Source organism: Psammomys obesus, unplaced genomic scaffold (assembly GCF_907164565.1).
Source record: "Psammomys obesus unplaced genomic scaffold, mPsaObe1.curated_primary_1811, whole genome shotgun sequence".
Lineage (NCBI taxonomy): Eukaryota > Metazoa > Chordata > Mammalia > Rodentia > Muridae > Psammomys > Psammomys obesus.
This window is the reverse complement of record NW_026586383.1, coordinates 8,917,800-8,931,504: the sequence shown is the minus strand read 5'-3', so window position 1 is coordinate 8,931,504 and position 13,705 is coordinate 8,917,800. Positions and strand designations below refer to the sequence as shown.

The 13,705-nt window shown below is 47.7% G+C and overlaps 1 protein-coding gene across 1 annotated transcript in view; it reads left to right on the top strand.

The window, feature by feature from the left end:
- Positions 1-13,705, top strand: part of Scn11a (sodium voltage-gated channel alpha subunit 11) — a 72,745-nt gene that overhangs the window by 19,276 nt on the left and 39,764 nt on the right. The window contains exons 9-12 of the mRNA XM_055601600.1: positions 1,499-1,640; positions 2,582-2,779; positions 3,644-3,817; positions 11,352-11,481. Of these exons, the coding sequence (XP_055457575.1) occupies positions 1,499-1,640; positions 2,582-2,779; positions 3,644-3,817; positions 11,352-11,481 (644 nt within the window). The remainder of the gene's footprint in view (positions 1-1,498; positions 1,641-2,581; positions 2,780-3,643; positions 3,818-11,351; positions 11,482-13,705) is intronic.

Genomic DNA, 13,705 nt, shown 5'->3' with positions numbered 1-13,705 from the left:
AGCTTAGATGTGTGTTATTTGAATGAAAACTATTTCTTAGCCAGGCTGCGGTGGTGCATGCCTCACATCTCAGCACTCAGGAGGCAGAGGCAGAGGCGGGTGGATTTCTGAGTTCAAGGCCTGGTCTAGAGAACAAGTTCCAGGACAGGAGGTGCTATCCAGGGAGACCTTGTCTCAAAGAGCAAAACGCCCTCCCCAACAACAACAAAACGATTCCAGGTGTTGATGGCAGGCCTCCTCCAGTTATGTAGAATCTGTAGCTCACAAGATGTGTATAAAGAACTGAACGATATTTCAAAATTTGTGGCGTGGATCTTCAAATCTTTCAAAGGTGATGGAGTAATAAATAAAATAAATAAATAAATAAATAAATAAATAAAATAAATGATGGGTTGTACGGCACAAAAGCAAGTATCTCCTTGCCTCAGGGCAGAATAAGCTGTATTTATCCATAACAGAGCAGGCGATATTCTTTCATGGGAAAGCTGCACAAGAGTGGGTTAGACATACTCCCCATGGGTTTATCATAAAATATATGTATGGATGAATAAATAAATAAATAAATAAATAAATAAATAAATAAATAAATAAATAAGTGTGTATTTCTCTCTCCATTGCAAAGTGGAAGATTATAAATCTGATTTTTAGCTGGACTCTGTAGTAAGTAGGACCAAGGGACTCTGGAGAGGAACTTACTATTATGTATATATTTTTTTAAAGCTACAAAACATTTATTTTAAATTCTGCAAATCATCGTTGTCCCAAAGTTAATTCTTTTTCTGTTCTTCCCTCTAATTTCATTTCTGTTTTTCAATTTACTTTTTTATTTTTTGACAGTTTCATACATGTATATAATGAATTTTAGTGATTTTCCCCATTCTCCTCCTTATCCCTGCTCCTTCACCTTCTAAATCCTGTCTTCTTTCCAATATGTTCCCCTCCTACCTTCGGGGTGTGTGTGTCTGTGTGTGTGTCTGTGTGTGTGTGTGTGTGTGCATGTGGTGTGCTTGTGTGTGTGTATCCCACTGAATTTACTTAGGGCTGCTTACATGAACACGGGTGGGAGGTTGTTTCCTGGAGTCCTGGCAGCTTATCAGTGCTATTCCACTGAAGAAATGGACACACCTTCCCCATCAGCCACTACCTGTCAGCAGTTCCTCTTGGGGAGAGCGGGGCCTCTTGAGCTCCTGTTTCCATGACGGGATGTTGACAGGGCCCATCTTCCACATGCCTTGTGCTGGTACACACAGTTCCCGTGACGGGGGTTTTTATGTTGGGTCGTGCTTTGTGCCTGCATTTAATCTTTCAGTGAAAACCTGGCTAATATGATTTCTTCATCCATCCTTTGGAAGGGCCAATGAGAGGCCCTGAGGTGACGTCAGGAAACTTAGTAGGCAGAGGGATTGGCGAGGTGGCCATTCTTTCTCCATGTTTTCCTGAGGGAGTTGGGCTGGAGAAAATATAATCTCTTCTTGATTCTTTTGTTCCCAACATTTAGTCCCTGTCCTGATGGCTCTACATGCAATAAAACCTCATTCAACCCAGACTACAATTATACGAACTTTGACAACTTTGGCTGGTCTTTTCTCGCCATGTTCCGAGTTATGACTCAGGACTCCTGGGAGAAGCTTTATCGACAGGTTCCTCTTTCTATTCTCTCTTCCCTCACTCTGTCCTGACCTCCGTGTATTACCAACCTGTTATCATTTACTTAGCCTCTTCCCCCAGTTCCTACTTTCTTATCTGCTGCTTGTCTGTAATGTCTGTAAAATTGAATTCTGCTTCAGAAGTTGTTAGAAACAACAAGACAATGAAACAAGGTGTTAGAGACAGAGAGCACAAACGATCTCTTTTATATGTGTCCGCGTGGCCTCTGCCTCCACCTTTGGCACACACTCTCGAGTTTTTTCTGCTTTGGAAACCTGCAAGCATCACTGAGAGAGAGTGGGCAGTAAAGTCAGGAGCCCGTCCTCTCCATAAATGTTCCACTTCCAGAGGTCGTGAGGAGTCGCTGTGTGACTGGGAGGCTGGAAGGGCTGTCTAAGCTTTTGGCTTCTCTGGATCACAGTGGACCAAGAGGAGTTATCACAGGCCACGCAGGGGGATTCACCTGTGCTTGCAGGCTATGAGATCACACGTGTTTCTTTTGCATGACGTTGCAGCAGGACTCTGTCATCCATCAGATTCACTCTTAAGAACCGTGCAGTTGGGGCTGGAGAGATGGCTCAGTGGTTAAGAAAATTTGCTCCTCTTGAGTTCCATTTCTAACAGCCATGTCATGCAACTCACAACCGCCTATCACTCCAGCCCGAGGGCATCCACTGCCCTTTTCTGTCTGTACACACACAGCACATACCCTCACAGATATACACATAAAGATAAATCTTTAAAAAGAACCTCGTGATTGAGTTGCAAAGTTTGTCATATTTTAAACACACAGTTTTGTGAAGGCTGCATTTGTAGCTGTCCTGGGTTATGGTTAGACACTCCTGCTAGAGACCTGAATATCTGTCTGTGAGTGTGTCATCATGCTGGGCTGTGGAGGATGCGATGGATACAGGCTGTGCTCTGCCCCTCATAGATCCTCCGGACCTCTGGGATTTATTTTGTCTTCTTCTTCGTGGTGGTCATCTTCCTGGGCTCTTTCTACCTGCTTAACTTAACCCTGGCCGTTGTCACCATGGCTTATGAAGAACAAAACAAGAATGTAGCTGCAGAGACAGAGGCCAAGGAAAAGATGTTTCAAGAAGCCCAGCAGCTGTTAAGGGAGGAGAAGGAGGTAAGGTTAGACCGTGGGACCTGCTGTAGGGGCCAGAGGGAACCCAGAAGCCGTGTGATGGAGGCAGCCTCCTGTGGCCAGGTCTCGGCCCTTCAGGGCTTTGTGTTTAAGTGAGAATTTAAGCCCTCTGCAGGCTGGCTGTGCTGCTGTTATTCTCACACTGGTCTGAACACAGGGGTCTCGAGAATGTGCTCTCAATGCTTTTGAATTCTGGAAACCTTGCAGCAAAGTACTGGCTGCAGAATGTAACCTATTTATGTACAATTTTAGGCTTTGTTGCAGACTTTCTTATGCAAATCTGAGGGTGCTTTTCTTCAGAACCTTTGCACGGTAGAGGGCTGGAGTTCTGCTACAAGAAGCAGGCTTGTTCCTCCCTCCCTGGGGTCCTGTCACAGCTCCAGGCCATCCCAAGAAGTTTTCCTGGCATCTTACATCTTCTACTCCAATCCTAAGATTTTTTTTTTTCTTTCAGGGCAGGAGCCATAGTTTTACACTCATAGTTTATTACTCTGTCAATCTTCTGCATTCTGCAGATTGGCCAATGGAAGCCTGTGGCAAGTCCCTAGTGTCTCTAGGCACAAGTATATACCAGGTCCCTAGCACATTCTAGGTGTTGTGCTAAGGGTTAGTCATGGGAAAAGGTGCAAGAGTTAGCCATGCCTTTGACAGCTTCGAGGCCTGTGTGAAAAATGAGCTGCTTCCTGGGTAAAGAGCCCGATAGCCATTCTAAGGATGCAAAGAGCAGTCTAAAGGGTCCAGTGTGTGTAAGGAGAGAGGGGAGAACAGCTCCCTGAGGTTGGCCTCATCTGCATGTTCACAGGGAGGTATAATCTGTGCATTAATCACTTCTGTTCTCTCTCAAAGGCTCTGGTTGCCATGGGAATTGACAGAAGTTCCCTTAATTCCCTTCAAGCATCTTCCTTTTCCCCCAAGAAGAGAAAGTTTTTTGGTTCTAAGACAAGAGCGTCCTTCTTCGTGAGGAGATCTAAGAAGGATGGAGTGTTGGCGTCAGGGCCAGGTGACGACTCTGCTAAGAACGTAAGTCTTCTCCCGGGACCAACAGTGCCGTCTCAATTAAAACAGGGCATAAAACAAAAGGGAAGGACATGACTGCTCCTAGGTATGGAGGAGGAGGAGAAAGTTTATTAATGTGTGGGAGAGCACAGCCAGAGGCAGGCACATCTGGGAGAGTCCAGAGCGGACATGACCCTGAACCACGTGGGGAGAAGGGAAGGGGAACCAGGTACAGCAGCCAGGAGGCCAAAGGTACAAAAGGAGCAAAGAGGACAAGGTAACCAGAATGTCTGCATTATATGGGGAAGAACCTCTGGGGGAAGGGCAGGCAGCCCCTGGGCTGGGGAGTTCAGGGTAGAGAATGGGGTAAGCCCAGCTACAGCCTGAAGTGGGCAGGGACAGAGGGAGACTGAGGAGACCTGAAGGCCGGGTCAGCTTTGATATGATAAGTGGGCACCTCAGCTGCTAGTCCTGGGTTTGAAACTTAGCACTATTGTGCACCCTGGAGGATGGGTCTGCAACGGTCTGAGAAAAGAATTCTCTTCATTTGCTCCTTTCTCCATACACACGCATGCGCACACCCGGTCACATGTGCTGGGATTCTGGCACACGGATATGTGTTTCTGTGGAGTAGTCAAGGTGTGTGAAAGTCGCTGTGACTAAGTGACAACATTCCCAGTGGAGCAACATCTGGGACTAAAGATTTATTTTGACTCACAGTTTTAGGGACATGCAGTCCATTCTGGCAGGCAAGGCATGGCTTCAAGACCAGCTCAGACAAGTTAGCAGGGGAGTGAGGCAGAACAGTGGCCAGTCACACTGGCGAATGACTGAGAAGCAGTGAGCTGGTCCAGGAGGCCTTCAAAGCCGTAGCGGCCTGCGTCAGTCAGGGAGGCACCATATTCCAGAGGGTCCATAACCTTCCACAGATAGGACCACCCTCTGGGATGAAGTCTTCAAGCACAGCAGCCTGCAGGGCATTAGATTTCTGAGGCAGCATAAAAGGACAGAAGACAGAAGGAGACCAGAGTCCTGCAGGCAGGACTGTGTTTATAAGCACAGAGTGAGGAGAGCCTCCGTTCTGCAGGAAATGGAAGGGTCTGTAGGGACAAGGCTGGCTGCGACCCTTTATAGGGGCAGGAGAAGGAGAGCTTAGGGATGAGGAGATTGAACAGCCTTAGAGAGCGCTCTGCCCTCCCGCAGTCTCTCCTCCCTGAAGTTGCTCATCCAAGTGAAGTGGATTGTCTTGGGAGCTGGGCTGTCTCTGCAGACATTTCTCTCTGTGCTCACTGGTGAGGCTGGGCAGAGTCATCTGTGACATCACAGCAAGAGTTAAGGCGTAAGGGTGTCAAAAGAGATGGGGAACAGGGTGTCAGTCTTTTGGAGCTGAGGTGAGTGTTGTTAGAGGGAGGTAGTTCCAGGTCCACTAAGGAGGGATCCTCTGTCACTTCTCAGGAAAGGTTAGACTTGTTGACTGTGATACATCGTGTGGTTGCTGTCCTGCATTCCTGGAGAAACTGTAATCATTAGAGGATGTGAATGGGTGGTTCTGCTACAGAGAAAAGCTGTGAGGTTGCCCAGGAAGGAGGAAGGAGAGGGAGGAGTGGAGGTGGGAGAGGGCCTGAGCTGGTGAGATGAAGTGGGTATAGAGTCACCCAGGGTGATGGTGACTGGTCCCCTTGCCAGGACTCCTGCACCAAAGCTGGCCAGCAGACGCAGCAGGGAGCTGCAGCGCACGGAAAGAAGGGAGTGGGAGAAAACAGAGGGCTAGTGTGAAGACTCATATCTGGTCCAGGTGACGGGGAGGAAGGTCTTTGCAGCTAGAGTTTCACCACAGCGTCTAAAAGGTCTTTCTTTTTCCAGATGTGTCAGGAACAGGTGGCGCTGTGGTAGGGCAGAGCCATTGGGGGAGCTCCAGGGAACATTCTATGTGGGTGTGGGGGAAGTTCAATGAGCAGAACACTTAAAAGACAGGGCAAAGACTTAAGGAAGGGAGAAAGAGGAAGGAGGTGATCCCAGGGAGGAGCCAGAAGCCCACGCACAGGAGGAGGGTTGTGACTGGCTTCCAGTCTGGTCCCTATGCCCCATCTTAAACCAGTTAGGATCTGTGGGCGCAGAAGCAGCATTGTTTGTGGAGGGGGGCACGGACCACATCCTTTTGGCATTAGCCAGAGCCCAGTCGGCTCTGACGGATCTGTTAAGCTCAGAGCGTGTGAGACACAAATTAGTTGATACAAAGACCACTTCAGTCCAGCTGTTTTAGTCCTGAGTCCTGAAAACAGTGCCAAGAGTGGCAAAAAGAGGGATGAGTTGGGTGAGCCAGTAGACCCCTCCTGGAGATCACTTGACCTGCTTTCAGGGGTCGGGGGCACTGAGCTCACCTCACTTCACAGTGACTGGAGTCCCAGCACTTGGGAGGAGGAAGCAGGTGAATCTCTGAGTTTGGGGTCAGCTTGGCCAACAAGTTCTAGGACAGCCAGGGATGTGCAGAAACGCCGTCTCAAAAAAAACTGAAAAGAAAAAACTTAAATACCATGAGATAAATAATAGTAACCCCTACTGGAAATGGTTTGCCTCTTCTCTGCACATAATGTCTTTTTCCTGGTCTGTTCCTGCACTCCTGCTCCCTGTCACAGGGTCATGTAAAGAGGGTTTGGAGAAAACTTTTAGACAAACATGCTGTGTCTAAAGTGGACAGGCCAAATACCATCTCCAGAGCTAGCTTTTCAGTGAATAAAACATTCGACAGTTTTCTAAGCTCAAAGACTGAATCCAGTGATCTACATATTCATAACTAGTGTGTGTGTGTGTGTGTGTGTGTGTATGTATGTGTGTGTGTTCAGATGGAGGGAGACAACCTGAAAAGCTTAACAAGTATTTTCCTCTCATGAAGGCACCAAGTTGCCAACAATATAAGCACCTGTAGCCCAGAGGCCATTGAACAAAAATCTATAGAAATATAAACCAAAGTGTCCATGCTTGGTGGAGCAGAAACAAAGGTAGATCATAGGCCTAAGGCAAAGGAATGCTAGGAACAGAGAGACTCAGTTACAGGAAGCAGGCTCACAGACCCAGTGGAAACGTCTGACATTCAGGCCCTGGCGTAGTGGGAGCTGAGTGGCCGGGATGAGAAGAGTTAAGATGAGCAGGGAGTTATGTTGGAGGTTGGTCTGATGCATGTTACTGGCCCTCAAGTTATACCTATCCTTGTTTTGTAAACCTGCCTAAGACATACCTGATTGGTTGATTAAACAGCCTGTACCTGGGCAGGGCAGAATGGGGTAGGTGTGACAAAGGTTTCCGGGCGTTTGGGGTTCAAGAGAGGATCATGGGAAGAGAGGAAGTGAGGAGGGAGGAGGATGCCAGGATGGATCAGCCTGGAGAGAACACCATGTGGGCTGAGGTGACTCCAATGATGCTGTGGAAAGGCCCAGATGAAGAATATAAGCAAGTACCATAGGATTGTGGATGAGAGGTTGAGGAGGATTAAGGAGGATGGCATGGATGGGGGCTGGGAGATGGATGGTGAGGATACTGAGACAGTGTAAGTAAAATATCTGCCTGGCCCAAGGCAAACAAGACAATTATAAACCTAACAGGTGTCTGTGTCATGTTATTTGTGATAATGGGTTAGATAATCCCGCTGTGATAATCTTAGGGCTGATAATAAGTAACATAAAGCCCATAACAAAAACACTTATTTTTATCTACTCCAGCGGAGTTATGTTGGAGGAGAGCCTTGCACCCATCCTTTCCATTACATTATCCAAGTCGGTTTAGATATTAAAATAGGGAGTTCTGAATGTGAGCTGGCAAATACACATTGTCGAATGTAGATTAAGGCCAGATTGGGACCAAGAGCCAAACAAGTGGCCCCGGTCTGAGGTCTGCAAATGGAACTTTTTAGGTTGTCATGGACGGGGAGAAGGGTGTGCCCTCTGGCACAGACAGTCTGGAAAGGGCAGTGTGGCTGCTGGCTCCCTCTGAAGCGAATGCAGGTAGGCTGCCTGAGCAGACAGTCCTGCAGAGAAGAGTGGCATGTGCCATGTGGAAAGAAGGGGTCCAGCAAAAGCAATCATGGAGCCGCTGCCACCTGGCAGCTAGGGTGCCAGAGTCTGTCTGTCTGTCTGTCTATCTCTGATTCTCTCTTCTGTCTGTATCTACATTAAATTCTGTCCATCATTGGTTACAAATAGCTAGGGACTGTGATCATAATTTTGCTGTTTCTGACTTGCTGTGTAATGGGGCAGAGGAGTTTGGGGCTCCTAGAGGAAACGCCTGAGCTGAGACCCTGGAACAAGTGCATAGGGCAGCCAGCAGCAACCAACGTAGAAGCAACCGAAGTTGGAGAAAGGGTAGTGAATTAGTAGCGAGTGAGAAAAGATTCCCAGGAGAGCGGTGTCTGAACCCACTGAAAGTCACCAGGCAGAAGGAAGAGCAGAGAAGGCACCACGTGCCAAGGCCTGGACGCAACGCTGGACGGGGAACATAGCCCACTAAAAAGCATGTTGCGTGTGTGTGCGTGTGCACGTATGTTTGTGTGTGCATGGGTTTGTATGTACATGTATGTGTGTGCACATATGTATATGTCTGCTTCTGTGTTCGTATGCATGTGTGTGTGTGTGTGTGTGCGTGTGTGCGCGTGTGTGCGTGTGTTCATATGCATGTGTTTGTGTGGGGGTTAGGGAATGGTAGCAAGAGTCTGTATTGGTAAGATGAGGCAATCTTGCCAAGCCAAGGATTTCATTCAGTCTGTATACTGCTGGCAAGAGGAAGGAAGCTGTGAAGGGTTTTAAGTAAGAGAAAGAAGTGTGTGTGTGTTTAAGGCAGGGTCTCACGACATGACCTTGGCTGTCCTGGAGCTTGCTGTGCAGACCAGGCTGGCCTCAAAATCACGGAGACCGCCCCTTGCCTCTGCCTCCCAGGTGCTGGGATTTAAGGCCTGCACCACCACACACAGCTGGAGATGTGTGCTTTTAAAATCCTGGATGTAGGTTGATACAAAAGTAACCGTGGTTTTGCATGGTTGATATTTACGGTTTTAATGCTCATTTTATGTTTTCTCGCTAAGGACTTGTTACTTGCTGTGCATTTTATACTCACCTGTACCAGTGCCTCTCAACCTCCCTAGTGCTGTGACCCTTTAATACAGCTCCCCATGGTGTAGTGACCCCAGCCAGACAGTTATTTTTATCGCTACTTCATAACTTTTCAACTGTTATGAATGTAGTGTAAACATCCGTGTTTTCTGTTGGCCTCAGGTGACCCTGTAAAGGGTCATTCTAGCTCAGAGGGGTTGAGACCCACAGGTTGAGAACCACTTGCCTTCAAATTGACAGTTTGGGTGGTTTTCTTATTTGATTTCAAAACGGGTCATAAAGCAGCAACGATGACTGGATATCAGTGCTCCGAGGGCCCCTCGGCAGTGTACAGGGTGGTGGTGGCCCTGTAAAGGAGACAAGAGCTTGGAGATGGAAAGCATAGCTGCCTGCCATCGGGAGTGATTGACAGCAACCGTCAAAGCCCACCAATCACGGAAGTCCATCCCCTTCTAGCTTGAGGAGAACTTGTCAGCAGACTCAGCATGGAACATTTAAGGCCATTTGACATTTGAGGCCCATTGGAGAGCTGGAAAACCAGTGCCTCATGAGCTGACTGAAAATCTGAAAAAACACGTTGTTTTGAACTCTTATGCTGTGCAAAAACAACAGACCAGTTCCCTATTGGACTGTGACGTTTGAGGACCAGCAGATCTCCTATAACAACCAGTGGTGAATGACAAAGTGCTTTAAAGAGCCAAACCTGCACCAGAAAAAGGTCCCGGGCCCCCTTGTGGTCAGCTGCCAGTCTGATTCTTTTCCCTTTCACTTACACAAAATTAATCAACAGAGGAGGTGTGCCCAAAACCATACCTCCCAAAGCTGGCACCAGCCAACAGCAGAGACCCAGTTCTCCATACTTCCTGCACACACATCACACAGCCAAGCTTTCAAACATTAAATGAATAGGGCAACAAAATTTTGTCTCAGCTGCCTCATTCATCTGATCTCACCAATCTTCATCACGTCTTCAGGCATCTTGACACCTTTTTGCAGGGAAAACGTTTCCATAACCAGCAGGATGCAGAAAATGCTTTCTGAGAGTCCTTGGAACCCCAAAGCAGGGATTTATTTGCTATGGGGACAAATAAACTTAGCTCTTGTTGGCAAAACCATGTTGATTAATGAAGGAATGTTTGAGCCTACTTATAATTCCTTCGAGCTCACAGTCTGAAACTGAAATTTCTCTTTGAACAAGCCAAACACGTTGAAGAGCGGGAATTGGAGAGAGACTAGAGGAAGCCAATTAAGACGTTGCCACAGTAACCAGAATAAGTGGTGGCAGCAGCTTGAACGAGGGCTGGAACAATGTATAAATCCTGAGAAGAGTAAACATCTCACACAGGTAGGGCATCACCCACAAACCAAAGAAAGAATTCCACCCAAGCCTGGCTTGCTGCGCCGGGTGATGTTATTGGGGTTTCTTACAGACACACGAGAGACTCGGAGGCATCTGTATTATCGAAACCCCACCCCCACCCCGTGTGGGTGAAGACTCACAAAAGCCGCATCCCCAGAAGTCTGGGCACAACTGTGGTCAAGCAGAGTCAGCTCCTGCAGGAACTGTCTACTGCTTCTGTCATCTCATGGATGCAGGTCGGTGAGGTGGCTCCTGAGTAAGGAACTGTGCCCCTACGCCTGGAGACCCGAATTTCATCCTTGAGACCCTTATGGTGGGACAGAAGGAGAAAACCAATCCCTCCCGCTCAGTTGTCCTCTGAGCTTTACTTGTGTGCTGTGAGAAGTGCATGAGCCAAATAAAATGTTAAAAAACAAACAAACAAACAAACAAACAAACAAAAAACTCCTACCTGGGCCTTGTGCATCTTTTAGCTTCTCAAATCTCTCGAATCTTGGGGGTTTCCTTAATTTTCTGAGTCTTCTGCCTTCTCCTGGGAGAGAGTGTTTGAATTCATAGGAAATAACTAAAAAACAGGGATGAAGAGCATTGAACAAACTCACCCACAGAAGGTGATGCCTGAGAATTGAGTTGAACAGGGCTTGTAGCTTACTGTGTTAATGATTTGTTGAGACAAGAAAGGGCATGCTTCAGGGGTGGCCAGTTCCATTCTGGATGTATCAGTGTGGAGGTACCATGGGGCATCTAGCAAAGATGCCAAGTGAACCATGGGATACACAGCAATGAGGCACGGGGATGCTCGCTAGGAGCAGTTATTCTAACCACTAACGTGTAGAGTATTTGTGCTTTTTGGAGGCAAATAGAACAAAATTTCTGTAGGGCAGACTCCGGAAATGCCCTTGTATAAGGACAAGGAATGATCAAATCCTATTTCTCCGGGCTATTCCACACGGACAAAGAAAACTGAATGTTTAACATGCTATGAAGATGTAGTGAGCCTCTCCATATGAAATGCTCGGCACCGTCACGTGACATCTTTATGAAATTTGGGGGATATCAACTCCCACCTTTAGAAGATCCACCGTGCTTTCTCTTACAGCCACAACTCCTTGAGCAAACGAAACGACTGTCCCAAAACCTGCCGGTGGACCTCTTTGAGGAGCACATGGATCCCTTCCACAGGCAGAGAGCGCTGAGCGCAGTCAGTATCCTAACCATCACCATGCAGGGTAAGTCCCCATTGCAGGGACAGCCACCTTCCGTGCCTTCCGTGTGTCCCTCCATCCTCAGTCCCTCAGAAGCCCTCCACAGAGGAACTTGGGTACTAGGCCATTGTGCCATCCGGCAAAACTGACTCCTCCTTTCTCAGGAGCATGTAAGCAAAGCGGCTTGAGTGAAATGAGCCTTTCTGAGAGGTATGTGCATCCCGAGTGGGCTCCTAGATAGGAGATGGCTAGAGGTAGGAAGAGACTTCAGCCTGAGAACACAGACAGAGCCTCACTCACAAGCAGGCTGAGCAACCCCAGGCAGCCAAAAAGAACACATGTGAGACCTTGAAAGGAAGTGGCAGTTTGTAAAAGTTACTTTTACTTGCCTGAGATAATTGTTGTCCTAGAGGCTTACTGAGAGTCTGCTAGCCTACGCCTAGTCCTGGGAACAGTTAGCCTCCGTACAATCTAATCTAGGTCTAGGATGCTTTCAGTCTCTGAGACTTACTGCTTAATAAGCTCAGCCTTTCTAGCTTTTTCTACTCTCGGGCTGGCTGGTCCAACTCAGCTGTTCTGGCTCAAACTCTTCTCCAAGCTGATTTGATTCAAACTGGCTTCTCTCAGCCTCTGACTGAATTGCTCTGTTTTGCCTCTAACTCTAGCAATTTGCTCTAATCTTTCTAATCTTCTGGCTCCTTATTCTCTGGCTCATTCTGTCTTCACCTGTGTCTAGCTTGTTCTCTCTTCAACCTGTCTCTGTAAAACTCACCTGGTAAAATAGGCCTCTGAATTCCATGAACTGAATTTCCAGGAACTCAGCTCCACTGCACCGCCTCTCAGCTCACTGACTCAAACAAACTGACTGAACAGAACTGACTAGAATTAAGAGATCTGCATGTCTCTCCTTCCTGAGTTCTGTGACTAAAGTCATGTACCCCTATGACTGGACCTAGCTTTTTCTGTACTTGGAATTTTCTCTGTACCAGGATGGTCTTGAGCTCAGAGATTTGCTTGCCTCTGTCTCCTGTATTTAAAGGTGTGTCTGCATTCCAGCCAGATCACATAGACCTAGAAGGTCTTTGGATGTGATCTCTTGCCAGAGCAGCCATGTTCTGAATTAAAATTACTCTATAGCAGTTCTCCTCAAAGTTAGAGCCAGGAATCTAGTGTGGGCGAAAGAGGAGCATATAGACCAGCCAGGACCCTGTGCTAGCCCTGATGAACAGCAAACAGTGGAGCCCCAGGAAAGGGCTAGTGCTCAAGACCAGGAAAGGCTGGGAGAAGATGGAGCCTTTAGCATGTTTGAATTATTACGTGACCTTCCTTGGCCTTCATGAGTCCCTGAAATGGTGCCCAGCCAATTAGGGGTGCAGGTGTCTAAGCTCAAGTAGCTGACAGTGACAGAATAACAAAAGCAACTTAAGCAAGAAAGGAGGGAAGGGTTTATTTGGGCTTACAGTGTGAGGGTTCACTCCATCATGATGGAGGTGCAGGGGTGAAAGGCCCTTTCATTGTGACTGCAGCCAGAAGAAGAGGGGGAGGAGGAGGGAGGGGGGGGGAGGGGGGGGGAAAGGGGAGAGGGAGGGGAGGGGGAGAGAGAGAGAGAGGGAGAGTGAAGGGATAGAGGGAGAGAAGGAGAGGTAGAGAAGGAGAGAGGGAGAGAGGATTCAACATTCTTTCTTGAATTCCATCCAACACTCCAGCCCATGACATGAAGCAACCTACATTTAGGGTGCGTCTTTCCACCTCTGCTAGTCTCGGAATTCCCTCGAAGAGGTTTGCGCCCTTTTGTCCTCTGGTATTTCCAGACCCTTCAAACTGATAATCAACAGTAACCATCACAGCTCCTTCAACTGTCCCTGCCCTTGCCTGACCTTTCCTTTTCCTAAGCCCTGGCTGTCCCTTGTGCAGTTATAGCCATCACCACAGACTCCCTGTAGAAAGCAGAGCCTGTGCCCCCCCTTCAGGGTCATAGCCAATCAGTGTTCGCTCTGCATTGGTGTCTGAGATACTTGAGGTGGCACATGCCAGCCGTGTGTAGAGATCATCTCCTGTGCGCTGCACTTGGTAGAAAAACCTCCCTGGCTTTTCAAATCAGTGCACTGCTTGAATGGCTATGTATCGAGAAAGAGAGAAAGAAAGAAAGAGAGGGGGAGAGAGAGAGAGAAAGAAAAGAAAGAAAGAGAAAGAAAAGAAAGAGAAAGAAAGAAAGAAAGAAAGAAAGAAAGAAAGAAAGAAAGAAAGA